Source organism: Diceros bicornis, chromosome 41, assembly GCF_020826845.1.
Source record: "Diceros bicornis minor isolate mBicDic1 chromosome 41, mDicBic1.mat.cur, whole genome shotgun sequence".
NCBI lineage: Eukaryota > Metazoa > Chordata > Mammalia > Perissodactyla > Rhinocerotidae > Diceros > Diceros bicornis.
Genome location: NC_080780.1, coordinates 2,401,476 through 2,415,794, shown reverse-complemented (window position 1 = coordinate 2,415,794; position 14,319 = coordinate 2,401,476). Strand labels below are relative to the sequence as shown.

At 57.6% G+C, this 14,319-nt stretch overlaps 1 protein-coding gene across 4 annotated transcripts in view; it reads right to left on the bottom strand.

The window, feature by feature from the left end:
- ADCY1 (adenylate cyclase 1) overlaps positions 1–4,106 on the bottom strand; it is a 153,225-nt gene extending 149,119 nt beyond the window's left edge. For 2 of the 4 annotated variants that reach the window (XM_058534765.1, XM_058534768.1), the window contains exon 1: positions 3,387–4,103. In XM_058534765.1, coding sequence (XP_058390748.1) covers positions 3,387–4,052 — 666 coding nt within the window. In that variant the 5' untranslated portion in view covers positions 4,053–4,103. Of the gene's footprint in view, positions 1–3,386 lie in introns of all 4 variants that reach the window. The other 2 variants (XM_058534764.1, XM_058534766.1) reach the window with 2 other exon arrangements.
- Positions 4,107–14,319: the final 10,213 nt, after the last annotated feature.

Sequence of the window (14,319 nt, the reverse complement as noted above, 5' to 3'; positions counted from 1 at the left end):
CACCACTGCCCCCAGTCCCTGAGCCTGTGCCCTGCTCCCCAAGCTGGGCTCCTGAAGGCTCTGTAAATCGGTGAGTGCCACCACAAGAGAGCTCAGGTCCTGTATCTGGCGTCTCCCCCTCCTGCCTCCCCATCTCATACCCCAGGCCCCCCAGGCTGCAGCGCTCACCACGCTCTCGGGCCCACCCTGGCCTGGCCTTCCCCCTGCTGCTGCCTCTGAGCAGGCCTGGGTGTTCTTGAACATGATGCCTTCAGTTCTGACACATCAGTTAAATAAAAATGAGTTATTGTATTTAGTTTAGGTACAGCCAGTGGACCGAGAGCAAGGGACTGGGAAGGGGAGACCTAGTCTGGTCTATATTTGTGGGGCTGCTCCTCAGTGCTGGGCTGGGTGGGAATAGGGCCATTTCCCCTAAACCCTTTCTACCCTAGAGGAGAACAGCATCAGGCACACTCTCCCTCCTGGGGAAGGGCAGAGCATTACCTCCTGAATGTCAACCGTGCAGTCAGTCATGCACCTGGCTTTCTGCGTGCTCTCAGGCCCCAGCGACAGAGCCCCAAAGCACATGGACCGCATCCCCAGCACCCCACACACCAGGGCCGCATGGGATTGATGCAGGAAACCTCAAGAGCCTCCCTGCGGAGGGGCAGAGGCCCTGGGAGCCCACACTCGAACCCCAGTCTCAGTCCTCCAGAGCACGCTTTCTCCAGCGGGCCCATGACACACAGCACGTATGCAGCAAAGGCAACGCCCCTGCACAGACTGCCTCATGCATCCAGTCCTTGAGTGTCTCCTGGGCATCTACCCCATACCCTGCACCAGCTTCTGCCTGCCCCAAACTGGATCCCGAGGAATTGGCGCTGTCAGCAGGTGACTGCACTGCAGGAAGGCAGGGAGATGGTGAAACAGTGGGCAGCAATGGACATGCTTTGTGAATGTGGGTGCCATCTTCCCCACTCGTGTCAAGTACCAAGTTGCAGAGCTCATTAAAGACAGGGTCACAGACTCCCAGAATTTTCTAATTGAGAGGGAGAATCCCTGAGGTGTCGTCCAGTCCCCTCACCATATGTTTCTCTGCATCCATCCCCATCTATCTGTCAATATCGCCACCACCCATAGCGACAGGTGGACTTGAATTCGAACATTCTGAAGAAGTCAAAATGATTTAGAAGTGGCAGGAGATTTCAAGTATGTGCTTTTCCCATATGAACTTTTCATCTTCACCACACCACTTCCCCCCTTTATTCAGGCGGGGAAACTGAGGCTCAGCAAGGGAAGGGTCTGCATTGCCCAGGGAGTCACAGCTAGTAGCAGTGAACCCCAGATATCAGCTCCCTAAGAATCTGTTCTCCCAGGATGGGCTCCCTCCCGCTAGAATACAGGGGCTCATCTTATCCTGGGGTGGGGGGGACCGAGCTCTCTGTGCCCAAGGCACCTGTACAGACTCTCTCCTCTCTCTCTTTAAATCTTTTAATTCTTTTTTTTTTTTCCCCCCAAAGCCCCAGTAGATAGTTTTGTGTCATAGCTGCATATCCTTCCAGTTGATGCATGTGGGACGCGGCCTCAGCATGGCCGGAGAAGCGGCACGTCGGTGCGCGCCCGGGGTCGGAACCCAGGCCGCCAGCATCGGAGCGCGCGCACCTAACCGCTAAGCCATGGGGCCGGCCCTAAATCTTTTAATTCTTTAAAAGGAATAACTGGAGGCTATCATACAACATTCATTATTTAAAAAGAAGAGGATAGTACAGCCTTTCACTGAACCAGCTGAACTCGCGGCACACCAGAACTCAGTGTTGCCTGCGCCCCAGCCTGTCCAGGTCAGCTCAGGCCCCTCTCATCCAGAGCTGACCTGGTATCTGGGCCTGCCTACTGGTCCTGGTAGGGAGGTGGTCCTGGCTGTGAGGACCCAGCTGTGGGGGCCAAACACACAACAGATGGGAGGGCTGTAGGGGGAGAGGTACAGGAGCGGCCCCCCCCCCCTCACCCAGAAGGTCAAGCAAGGCCCACCTGCCCTCACAGGATGCAAAGCAGGAGGCCTGCTAGAGACCCCTCCCCTCCCCCTCTGTCTTCCCTTCCCTGTGAGCCCCCCTCCCTGGGCATGCAGCCGGCTGGCCCTTTTCCCTGTCTCTCCGCCTTTATCTCTGCCTAGTCCATCTCTGTCTCTGGCCTTCACTCCTACTCCTCTTCCTCTCTTCTGCCGCCCCTCTCTGGCTCCTCTCCACACACTCCTTCCTCCACCTCTCCCAGCCCCCAGCACATGCTGGCCTTTCTGGGCCCTAAAAGGCAGCTCTAGCCATGGCTCTGGCCTGTGTGTCCCATGGCCCCTGTGACCATGTGCATCCAGGGCATGACCATCTGGGGGTACGCCCCTCGGTCCTTGGGTGGGGGCCCTCGGTCCCCTCACACCCCAGCTGTCTTACTTCCATCACCCCCCCCAGTTGTCCAGTTTCCCTTTGTCGCCCCCATCTCCTTCATCTGCCGCCTTCCCTTCCCCCGCGCTCCCCGATCCGGGTCCGCCACCCTCCTGCCAAAATGCAGCCAGAGGCAGAAACAAAACCCTCTCTCAGCGCCCTCCAAGCCGGGTGGACTGGGCTGCGCTGCGCGAGAAGCTCGGAAAGCCCCACGCGGCAAAGACATCCGCCTCCAGGCTCCGGGGAGGAGCCGCGGGAAGCGCCTGGTCCTTGTCCTCGCCACCGTCTCGCCCACCCGGCCCGCAAGACAGTGACAAAGTTCGGGCGCTGCGAGCTGGGGTCAGGGCCGCGGCGGAGCGGGGGCGGTAGAGACCAGAGCCCTGTGCGACCTTGGCAAACTCTGTCCTTCTGGACCCAAGGCAGGTCCACAACGGATGCCAGGGCGACTAGAGGGGACCAAAGTCTTTTCCCCCTCCTCACATCCCCTGGGGCTGGAGGGCTGGGAGGGGGACTCGAGAGCCCCGCACCCGCTCCAGGCGCAAACGAGAGGAGACCAGGGCTGTGCGCAAGCCGGCGAGGAACCCTGCCCACCCGGGGCCGCTCCCCGCGCCCACTTTCCGTCCCTCCTGCGGGGATGGGTGCAGCCAAAGAGCGGCGAAACCCGGCTCTGGCCCCGCTTGACCGCTCACCAGCTGCCTGACCTTGGGCCAATCTTTGCCCTCTCCACGATCTCCCGTCTCCATACTCCACATCCAGGGCCACTATGTGGACTGTAACTCGGAAGAGAGCCCGACCCCAGGGTGCCAGCCGCCAGTACATTCCCAACTCGCTGAGTGACCTTGAACGTCCACCCCCATTCGAAGCCTCAGTTTCCCCACCTACCCAATCGGTAGGTTTGCGCCTGGCTCCCAGCGCCCCACTCCCTCCCGGGCAGGTGCGTCCCAGACCGGATCGGAGGCGCGCGGCGGCACTTACCGTCCTCCAGAGACGTGGGCGCTTGGCGGGGACCAAGGTGGCGGTGACCAGCAAGTGCGAGGCGGCCACCAGGAGCCCGAAGCCGATGGCCAGCAGGCTGCGCACAGGAAGCAGGGCATAGGACACGAAGGTGACCAAAAGGAGCTGCCAAACACCCTGGTCGGCAGTCACCGGCACCGTCGCCGCCCCGGCGTGCGCCCCGGCGGGGCCGCCGAGCGCGAAGGGGCAGCAGAGCAGCGCGAAGGTGAGGCTAAAGAGCAGCGCGAGCTGGCCGACCTGCTGCAGCTGGGGCGCCTGCAGCGAGCGGACGTTAGTGACCACGAGCAGCGCCAGGAAGAGCACGCAGTGCACGGGGTGCGAGCCCTTGGCCAGGCCGGGCGCGGGCCCCGGCGCGCCCAGCAGCTCGGCCAGCGCCAGCGCGCCCGCCAGCAGGCTGAGCACCGCCAGCGCCTTCAGCGTGGCCGCCTGCTCCAGCCGCAGCGTGTAGCCGCGGAACAGCGCCTCCAGCTCGGGGCACGCGAACTCCTCGTCGCACGCCCGCAGCCTGCGCCGGCCGCCCGGCCGGGCCGCCCGCTCAGCGCCCCCGGGCTCGCCCGCGCCCCCTCCGCCTTCGCTTGCGCCCCCTCCGCCTCCGCCGCCGCCTCGGCCGCGCGGCGCCCCCGCCATCCCAGCGCCATGCAGCGGCCGCGGCCGCGGGCGCGCCCCTCGCCGGCCGGGGCGCCGGGGCGGCGGCGGGCGGCGAGGCGCTGGGGCGCGGCGGGCCGAGATGGGGCGCCGGCTGCCCCGCGCGCGCGCCCCGAGCGCGTCCCCTCCTGCCCGCCGCGCCTGCGCACTGGCGCCGCCCGCGCCCGGCTGCGGCCCTCCGGCGGCCGCGCTGCGACAGCCGAGCCCCGAGCCGCTGGCCTGGGCGCGCACCGCCCACGCGCGCGCCCCGGCCCGCGCCCCAACTCTGAAACTCGCGCCCCCCGCCGCCCCGGAGGCCGCGTGACCTTGCGGGCCCGCCTTGCTCGTCCGAGCCTCAGTTTCCCCACCAGTGCACAGTGCGACCCACTATGCCGTCTCTTGGGCGGTCTCTTGGAGCATTAAAAATGCTGAAATCTTGCGCGATTCCCCGTGGGGGTGAGGGGGCTTAACCCTGCCAATGTGTGCCCCCTCAATAAAACCAGCCTCCCAATTCAAGCCCTCAGTAGGGCCCGCACTCGACTGTGGACCCAGGGCCAGGGCCCTGCAAGGTGAAGCAATGCCGGAGGATCCCGAGGGTCAGGAGGAAGGTGGCGGCCTGCCCTCCCCCGGCCTCTCTGCACGAGGGACCCTCCACGCGGCGGGCTGTGCGCAAGTCCTGCCCTGGCTTCTCCAAACCCTGTGAGCGAGTGCGGGGGCGCAGGAGCTGTGGCGAGGTGGTGAGGTACGACAAGCAGAGCCCCACCCGGGGGCCGAGGCCGCGGGGCATGGGGCTGAGCTTCCTGGGTGCCTAACGAGCCAGGTTGGAGTCCTGGCGGTGATACGTCTAGGGAAGAAGGTGTAAGGCTGTTTGTGCTGGGATGGAGTGGGAGACAAAAGGAGAAGGGGCGCTCAGTTTTCCCTAAGCTGGAAACCGAAGTGATGGCGGAGATGTTTTCTTCCAGCAGGACGAATGTAGGGAAGGTTGTACAGGCCTGTGGGTCCACCCAGCGACTCGCGTCCCACCGCTTGCACTCATTCACTCTAAGGGAAGGGGCTTTGTGCTGGCGCTTCCCCTGCATTATCTCCACTGGTGCTCACGATGGCCTCCGGGGTCGGTCGGTGCCTCTGTCCCCGTTTCCAAAGGAGGATCCCAGACTAAGCAGCTGGCTCCAGGAGGCATGGAGAGGAGTCAGGACTCCCAGCTGAACCCCTGACCCCCGCCACTCTCCCGCGCTGCTTCTCAGCCACTGCTCGATATGGGTGGACCAGGAACTGGCGTCCCAGAAAATCACAGACACCAAGAGGCTAGCCGGCCTGCAAGCAGTCCTTCCCAGGCCCACTTCCAGACACCCAGTGTAATTGGTGTGGTCCAGGTGCAGGGATTCCAGGGGGCTCTAGGGATGAGAGACCCGGCACCACGTTGCGTTATATGGGGGTAAATTATATGGGCCTAAGGATTAGAATTTAAGGGGTTGTAGTTTTTCTGGAATCAGTATTAGTTGAGCCGTATGAAGTTGCCATTTTTGTGAAGGGTCCCAAGTGGTCAGGTATCAGCTCTGACCGTTGTGGGGTTGGGGCCTCACAGTCTTTGCTTAGGCCGGAGGCTCTTTCATGACCCCAGCAGCTCACATCAGGAAATACTTGGTGGCAACCGGGTCCCTCCTCCTGGAACTGCCTCCCCATGCAGGGCACCTCCTCTGTGGAGCCTCCATGACCCCTCCACTAAAGTTCATGCTCCTCACTTTATCTGGTCATCTGGTCGTCTGTCTCCCTCCCCTCTTGGAACTGGTAGCCCCTGGAACAGTGAGGGCCCCGGAAAGATGGCCTGACCCCACTGTTCTTGATGACTTGGCGAAGTGCCCACCTTCCGTCATCTAGCCCTCTGCCTGTCCCCAAATGCTGGCAAAGTCTGCAGGATTTTTCTTTTCAAGTGTCAACAGTAGATTCTCTTTTTAAATAGTGCAGTGTATTTTTATGTCCTAATGATTTTATGGAAGGAAACCTGAATAATATCCAAAAATTGATCAAACTACGTGAGAATGAAAGAATTACGATAAAGTGATCTGGGTGCAAAGTTCACAAGTCAATAGTGCCCTCTTCTCTCACCCAACGAATGTGACAGGCAGGATTGGCCCCACCTGCTTTCTCAAGAGCCTGTGAGAATTTTTATCAGGGTTGATGGGAAGCGTTCACACGTGGGCACAATGCTCTTGCTTACTGCCACCCATGCTCGTCCTAACAAAGCATCCAGGGCTTCGTGGTACAGTTCACAGGTCACTCTCATGTCCATCATCCCATTTGCTCCTTGTGGCATCCCGGAAAGAAGGTTTACCACCCACCTCATTCTGTTGACGAGGAAGCAGAGGCCTAGAGATGCCTGTGCGCTGCCTGAGTCACAGAGACAGGACAAGCCAGAGCCCGGTGGGAGCTCAGGCTTTCTCACACCAACCCCATGGGAGGGGTAGTTACTGTCACCTGTCACCGTGTGGACTTTGTACTGCTGATGGGTTAATCTTCTCTCTTCCCATTTGCCGGGTTGCAAGGAGAAGGCCTCAGATGGGCAGTTTGCAGGCAAGGATAACGGGGAAGTTATCTGAGAGACAGGGAAGTGCACGTACGCCATGTTCTCGGTGGGTGTCATTGGTTGAATTGTGTCCCCCCAAAATTCATATGCTGAAGCCCTAACCCCTAGTACCTCAGAATGTGACCTTACTTGGAAACAAGGTCATTACAGACGTAAATAGTTAAGATGAGCCTATACTGGAGTAGGGTGGGTCCTAATCCAATATGACTGGTGTCCTTCTGCAAAGGGGACATTTGGACACACATAGGGAGAACACCTGAAGACTGGAGTGATGCTACCACAAGCCACGGAACCACCAGAAGGCAGGAGAGAGGCCGGAAACAGATCCTTCCCCAGCGCCTTCAGAGGGACGTGGCCCTGCCCACACCTTCATCTCGGACTTCTGGCCCCCACAGCTGTGAGAGAATACATTTCTGTTGTTTAAGACCCTGTCTGCGGTACTTTGTGACGGCAGCCCTGGCAGACTAACACGCCTAGCATACGGTCTACCCTGGATAATGTTCCATGGTGAGAGTGTAAATATTGACCAGCAGCAAAGGGCCTGCACAGGTCACAGCCAGAAATTCTGCTGCTCTGGGGAGCTCCCCCTCCCCGTCAGAGGGGGGCAGATGGGGAGCACCAGAGTCAGTCACGTTGTGTCCTGCTGGTCTGGGAGGACAGGCATTCAGTTATGTCCTGGTAACCAAGCATATGCCTTCCTCTCAATAAAACAAATACGCGTGATAACTGGCCCCCCGGTCCTGTGCGGCTCACAGTCCTCTCCCCACCTCAGGACGGAGGGCTGGTGCCACTCCTGAGACAGAAACGTAGCACTTCTTGCAGCAGTAACGCCGCTGGGCCTCCCTCTGACTTTTCACCCTTTATGAAGACTGTGTGTATCTTGGCATTTGAACCTCACACCAGGCCTGAGGGCCCTGGCTTGGAGAAACTAAACCAATTTCCCTGGATCGTGGGTGGGGTGGTGGAGGGTGGGCCCAGTCTGGAGCCAGGTCCAGCACCATGGCCACCACAGGGGGCCGGGTGGTATCATGGGTAAGGGTGTGGACCCTGAGTCTCCTTGCCAGGCTGGTGTCCCAGCGCCTCTCTCCCAGCTGAGTGACTCTGGGCAGGATACTCAATCCCTCTGTGCCTCATCTCCTCCCTGGACTAGGGATGTAATAGTCGCTGGTTCAGAAGGTAATACTGGGAAGAGAGGCCTAAATGCACAAAGAGCCTGCATTTCATAAGCACACAGTACAGACAGCTTTTGCCTCTAACAAGTCAGCGTCTGGGCACACAGGAGTGGGCAAGCGTCATTCAAACTCTTTGAGCTAAATGTATGAATTTCAGGCATTCGGGACAGAGACCACAATAGCCAGGGAAGTTGCTCGAAGACAGCTTCTCTCAGGGGAGAGCGCGCCAAGTTCCTCAGACTTGGCCAGAGATGTGGCTTCTAGACAAGTGTTTCTTATTCCACTCCCACGCTGTATTTTGGGACAGAATTTCGCCTGTGGGTTTATAGGGAAGAGACCCACCTCTGGTGGATTGACTCTGAGCAGCTCGTGGAAATGCAGGTTGGTCAGGAAAGAGGCAGTGGACACTCAATAGGGAACTACATTCAGTAAAGTTAATTTGGTCACAGCCATTTCTAGGTAATCAGATGACCCACACAACGGGCTCGATTAGCCATTAAAGTGGAGAAAGCCTGAAGTCAGTTGACATGTGGGGCTCAGCCTCCTCCCATCACTAGGGCCGACACAGTGTTCCTCTGGTGCACTACGTGGGCACGCTTCCTGAGCCTTTCTCAGATATTTCCTGGTGGACTTGTCATTTGGGGAGTGCGGGGCCCAGGAACACGATTTGTGGACAGTGATTAGAAATGGTCATGGGGATCTGTTTAGGACCCCTCCATACAGACGAGGACAGAAGACTCCAACCCCAAATACCTTAATCTGTGTTCACTCTCCTGACTGAAAGCCTGGACAGCTGACTCAGGACCACGCTCAGCAGCGAATGGCTATGGTCTTAGCCCACAGCTCGGAGGCCTGGCGAGGCTGCACCCTGACCGGCCTGGCCGAGGCCACGGGAGGGAGGTGTCCACCCCTGGAACTGTGGGGCGTGGCCCAGATGGCTGGAACCGAGGGTAAGAGGGTGCTCAAGCTAAAGCAGGGGCCGAGCTGGACGAGTGGATGGATGACCAGTGAGCAGACAACCAGCATGTCACCCACTGGGCCACACAGCAGAGGCAAAGGAACTGGGGTCCCAGGTTCAGCCCCTTAACGCATCACTATTCCTGCACCGTGTGGGCCGGGGAGAATGCTAAGTGGGGCTTCAGAGCCAGCTCTGCCGCTCCTCTCTGCATGACCATGGGCTCATGAGTCCTGGGGGACTTGGCGTCCTGACCTCTGGGCTCAGGTCTCAGGTGGCCTAGGGTCACAGGCATCAGATAAGGTTTGACTTTGTGCCTGGTTTGCAGGAAGACCCAGCTGGCAGGGGGAGGTTTGTGTGACAGGCACTTTCCGTTTTCACTTGTGCCTTTGTCACTTAGGATTCAACATCAAGCAGAGCAGGACTCCTGGCTGGTGGGAGAGGCCAGGGCCAGCCCAGTAATCACACAGATAAATATGTGACCACACCATGGCAAGTGTTCCCAAAGAATGCAGCCACAGGATGTGTCCCCAGGCGAGCCGCCTGGTTGGGGGGAGAGGAGTCAGGCCACACTGGGCTCTGCAGGTAGCCCCTGAGCCCCAATGAGGGTGGGCTACTGGCAGCAGCAGGCAGACCTAGTGCCCCAAGCTCTCGAGGCTCAGAGCACACTGTGGTGCCCAGACAAGGATGCAGACATGGGGTGGGTGGGGGGCTGACCTCCTCCCCTGCACAGAGCCAGGGTCCCTGTGAGGGTTCTGTGTTGTCCTGGTGGGACAAGCGGCCTCACAAGGAGTGGATGCTGGCCATGGGCCAAGTAGAAGGATCCAGATGACCCTGGGAGAGAGGACGTGGTGGATGTGCTCTGGTGGAGACAGCAGCTCGTTCAAGCCCATCCATACCCTCTCAGGTGTTCTAGGGAAGAACCGTCTTCTCGAATGTAACCCCACCTCCCTCAGTAAGCCAAAGCAAGTGCATCCCCTTCCTATTCTCTCTAAACTGCAATTTATTTCTACTAAATTCAAAAGCAATTAGATTCTGGGCAGGTGTGCTTGGGTATTTTCCGAGAAGGAAGGGAGCTCTCATCCGGCAGTGGACGTTTGAAGTCTGTGTGCCATGCTCAGGAGTGGCTCTCTGTCCTTGCTGGGCTTCCGGGCCCTGCACATGTCCCAGGGCTCAGGGACGTCAGTCTCATGCAGGACTTTGCTGGTTCCCGATTCTGAGGTCTATCCAGTCTGTGCCATGCTGAGGAGGGCGTGGCTCACCCTCAGGGATATCAGTCACTGTATGGTTTCCCTGGACAGGTTTCACTTGTCCCTGGGATAATGAATGACTTCACAAATAGTGCCAGTCTCCACCACATGTCCTGGCCTGGGTGTGTCTTCAGGGGGCAGCGATCCCTGGCGGCCATGGCACGGATGCTGGAAGGTGCTGGGGATGTGGAGTCAGGAGAGAGAAGCACTGGTGTCCGGGCCCCTCGCCCTGACGGAGCATCACCCAAGAGCATGTTTAGGACACAGCTTCAACTCTGATGCTCCTCTGAGCACCTCTTGGTTGATTTGGAACCACGTCAACATGGTTTCTCAGTAAGGACACTGGTGGTCATATTTGGAATCAGCTGGATATGGGAGCTGGGCTTGAAAGGAACCAGAGAGGGTGTCCCGATTTTCCAGACCAAAACCAGACCAAGGCCTGTCAATGGGAAATTGTTTGAGTTTAGGAATGACCTCTCCATCCAGACCTGAGAATGGTAGGGGAAGAGGAGCGTTGGCTGACTGTCCTCCTCTTGAGTGTTCCTGGGAGGTGGGAAGACAGCAGAACCTTTCAGAAGAGGCCCAGAGGAAGACAGCAGCTTGGCAGAGACCACTGAGAAGTAGACAGGGCAATCGGGGGACAGGAGCAAGAATCCCAAGACACTGCTCTGTCTCCACCATGAGCCTGTCTCCCTCTCCCAGCTCCCCTGCTTTTAAGGACACGGGGCTCAGCCTTTCCTGGCTGTGGGTGTCCATGATGACCTGATGAGCAGGATGGACTCCAGTGACACACACATCCACACCAGAGATGGCTGGGGCCTCTTCCCAGCAGCAGCTCCCACGCCCTGCAAAACAGAGATGCAGGCACTTCAATCAGGGGATCTGGTCAGGCCCCTGCAGGCAGGGCCACCTTAGGAGACACTTGGGGCTGGGTTCCAGAGATGCAGCAGTGACAAAGGCCCCACCCTGCCCACCAGGAGCTCACAGTCCAGCTGGAGAAAGGCAGGGACACAGGCAGTGTCCAGGCAGTCAGCTCCGCCACTGGAGAGGACCGGGGTCAGTGTGGACAAAGGGATCCCACCTGAAGGCGGCAGGAGGGCAGTGGCAGGAAGTGGTGCCTGTGTCTGCTGAGGCGGAGTGTGGTCCCCCGGCTAAATGAGGACAAGGGCGGGATTCTCTATGAATTCCCTGGTGACATTCAGGGTCTTTGCACTCATGAAACAATGCTCTCAGTGTCCGTTCTCCCTGGGGGACCGTCCACAATGGGGACAAAAGGCTGCAGGAGAGGCATGCACTAGTGCCGCCCCAAAGCCGGCAACCGACTCTGTGATTCACAGTGACACAGGGGACCTGAGCTGACCAGCATTAAATAGACTTGTGTAAACCCTCCTGGGGGGTCGGAGCTGAAGATGGGGGAGGCGAGAGGGCCGGACTCACAGGCTCCCCTGAAACGTACCGGGGAAGACGGAAAATACGGTCTGCCGGGGAGAGTGAGCGAGCTCGGCGGAAAGTCGGCTCTGACAGCTGTGCCCGAGAGGCAGGGAAGCTTCAGCCTGAGGATTTGCGCTAAAAATAGAATCGCTGGCTTGTGGGTAGAGAATCTGACCCAATTAGAGATTACCAGTTTCAGGAATTACTGCAAAAGAAATCTCATTAAATAGGTTAAATATAGGTGCCAGAGGCTGAAAAAGCCATCTGGGATTAAAAGGAAGACCAAAACTCCAGAAGGATTTTCAAATGCATTTTGAGTCTCCTGTGAGGGGAAGGGACTTTGCTGTGCATGCAGCCATGGCACAAAGGCACCTGAAAGAGGGGCTCCCAGCCGGCACTTGCGCAGGGCAGAGGCTGGTGCAGATCCGCGCTGCCCACAGGCCCGCACTTCCCGCTGTGGTTCAGCTAAGCCCACACTTCCTAGTGCTGAAGAGCTGGGAACGGGGTGGCAGCTCTGGGTCACACTCTTCATGACAACGCTCAGATCAGCCCATGGGAAATGTGAGCAGACCCCACCCCAGCCCACTGGATTCCCTAGATCTCCAGGCGTCGCCTGCCCCCGCCTCCTCCACACCTCCCTTCCTCACTCCACATCCCTCCAATCTGTCTCCAAGTCGTAAGGATCTGCCTGAAATAGCTTCCTCCCTAGCTTCTCCACTCACACCCACTGCAGCAGCCTCCATTCAGGTCTTCGCCGCTTCCTGCCAGGACCACTGGAACTGCACACCCTCCTGTCACTCAGTCACCAGCACATTTTCCATGAAATGTAAAGAGGGTCTTATCCATTCCTTGCTCTAAAAAAAGCTGCTTCCTATTGCCTCAGAGCATCCCCCAAAGCATGTTTTTACAGCACATGTGCTGAGGAAAACCCTAAGAAAAGAGATGCTGTGTCTGAATGCATTGGAGAGATGCTGCAGGCAAGAACCCCACTTATTTTAGTTTAATGCAGCCTTTCAACGAACTTGACCTTGGAATGCCTAGCAGAACACATGTACCATGTGTGCTCTGGGCAGGGCTGGGCAGGCCAGCACCCCAGCCCTTGGCTTTCCAGCCCCACTCCAGCCCCTCCCCCCACACACCTGTGTGCTGGTCGCCCCAACTCCCACTAGTGATCCTTTCTCTGTTCTCTGCCATCCCTGCATGTCTGGGCACTCTCCAAAACTCTCCTCTGCCTTGCAGAGTCTCATCCATTGCATTAGCCAGAAACCTTCCAGTAGCAACTGGAGTGGGATCCAGAGCAGCAGGGTTGGTTCATGGACGTTTTTGATGGTCCTGAGGCCCCAATCATGTTTGCTAGACACCAGCAGGAGCAACAAAACAAAGGGAGGGTGTCACCCTGTGCCTTGGGTCATTCCCAGGTCACACGGCAGGGACGATGCCCAGCACCCCCTAGCCTGCCTACTCTAAATTTATCATTGAAAGGGTGAAAAGTCTCAGCATTTCCTTGGAATCTCTGCCAAGAGCCTTCCTGGCCCTGCCAGGACCATGTGCTCACTCCTGGGACAATCGCTGTGCCAGGAACCCAGGGTCTCGGACTGGGCAGCCTGGAGCCTTGCTCCTGAGTCCACTTGAGGCAAGGGGCTGTCGGGGAGACACATAGCTTGGCGCCCTATTGGAGCCATGTCAGTTGGGGAAGCTGGATACTGGTAAGACAAAATACGATCAACGCATCCACCATTTAAGAGCCAACTTGGCTCCTTCTTCATCGAAGGAGCCCCACCACCGCCCCACACCGCTCCCCGCTCCACACTCCCTTGCCTTCCCACTCCTCAATGTCTTTCTTTGTAGTGGGTTGAATGGGGTCCCCCCAGAACCCATGCCTACCTGGAACCTCAGAATGTGACCTTATTTGGAAATAAGGTCTTTGCAGATACAATTACTTAAGGATCTCCAGATGCTATCATTCTGCATTTAGGGTGGGCCTCAAATTCAATGACTGGTGTCCTTATAAGAGGAGAGGACACAGCAGGAAGGTGACCTTCTCCTCTACCGGTTTCAGAGAGAGCACAGTCCCGCTGACACCTTGATTTCCAACTCCTGGCTTCCAGGTGGTGAGAGGATAAATTTCTGTTGTAAAACAGGCCCCCCACCCCATTTGGGGTTATATCTTACAGCAGCCCCAGGAAACTACTACAGTCTTGAATGATAATTATATAGCTGCCTCCGTCTCCCTCCCTTGTGAACTCCTGGAGCACCGTGGTCACTTCTTATTTGGTTTTTTGGCCCCCTCCTCAGGTCCCAGAGGAGGGTGCTCAGCAAATGCTCATGGATTAAGGTTCATTGAGTCTCACAGTGCCGAGGGTCCAGGGTTTCAGAGCAGCGATGGCCACTGAGTCAGGGCAAGCTGCGCAATCACTCATGGTCCTTGGTGCGCCCAACTCTGGGGTCTCCCCTCAGTGTCGCCCTTGCTAATGTGTGGTGAGGACCCAGGAGGGCAGATGTGCAGACAGCCAGGCACGAGTCTCCAGCGGGTGAGAGTATGAGTGTTTGTTTGTTCCTCTTCTATAAATGTTTTCGTGGTTTACAAAATTTTTATGACAAAATTTTATAATCAGAAAAATGCAATTTAACAAGATGAGGTTTGAAATCTAACACATTACAGGTTTGCTGTGAGGGCCAGTGAATACATCAGAATATATAGGGAAGGACATTGGCCCTCGTCAAGAATAAGGCAAGTAAGCGTTATTATTGTAATCATATTTCTTTTGCAGGACAGGACAAATTATAAACAGAGAAGAAATGCAAGCCAGTTCATATGTTGAAGCAGTTCACAGTGATTAAGTCTCTGCTGGAGGAAGACGCAGACAGTAATCCGATG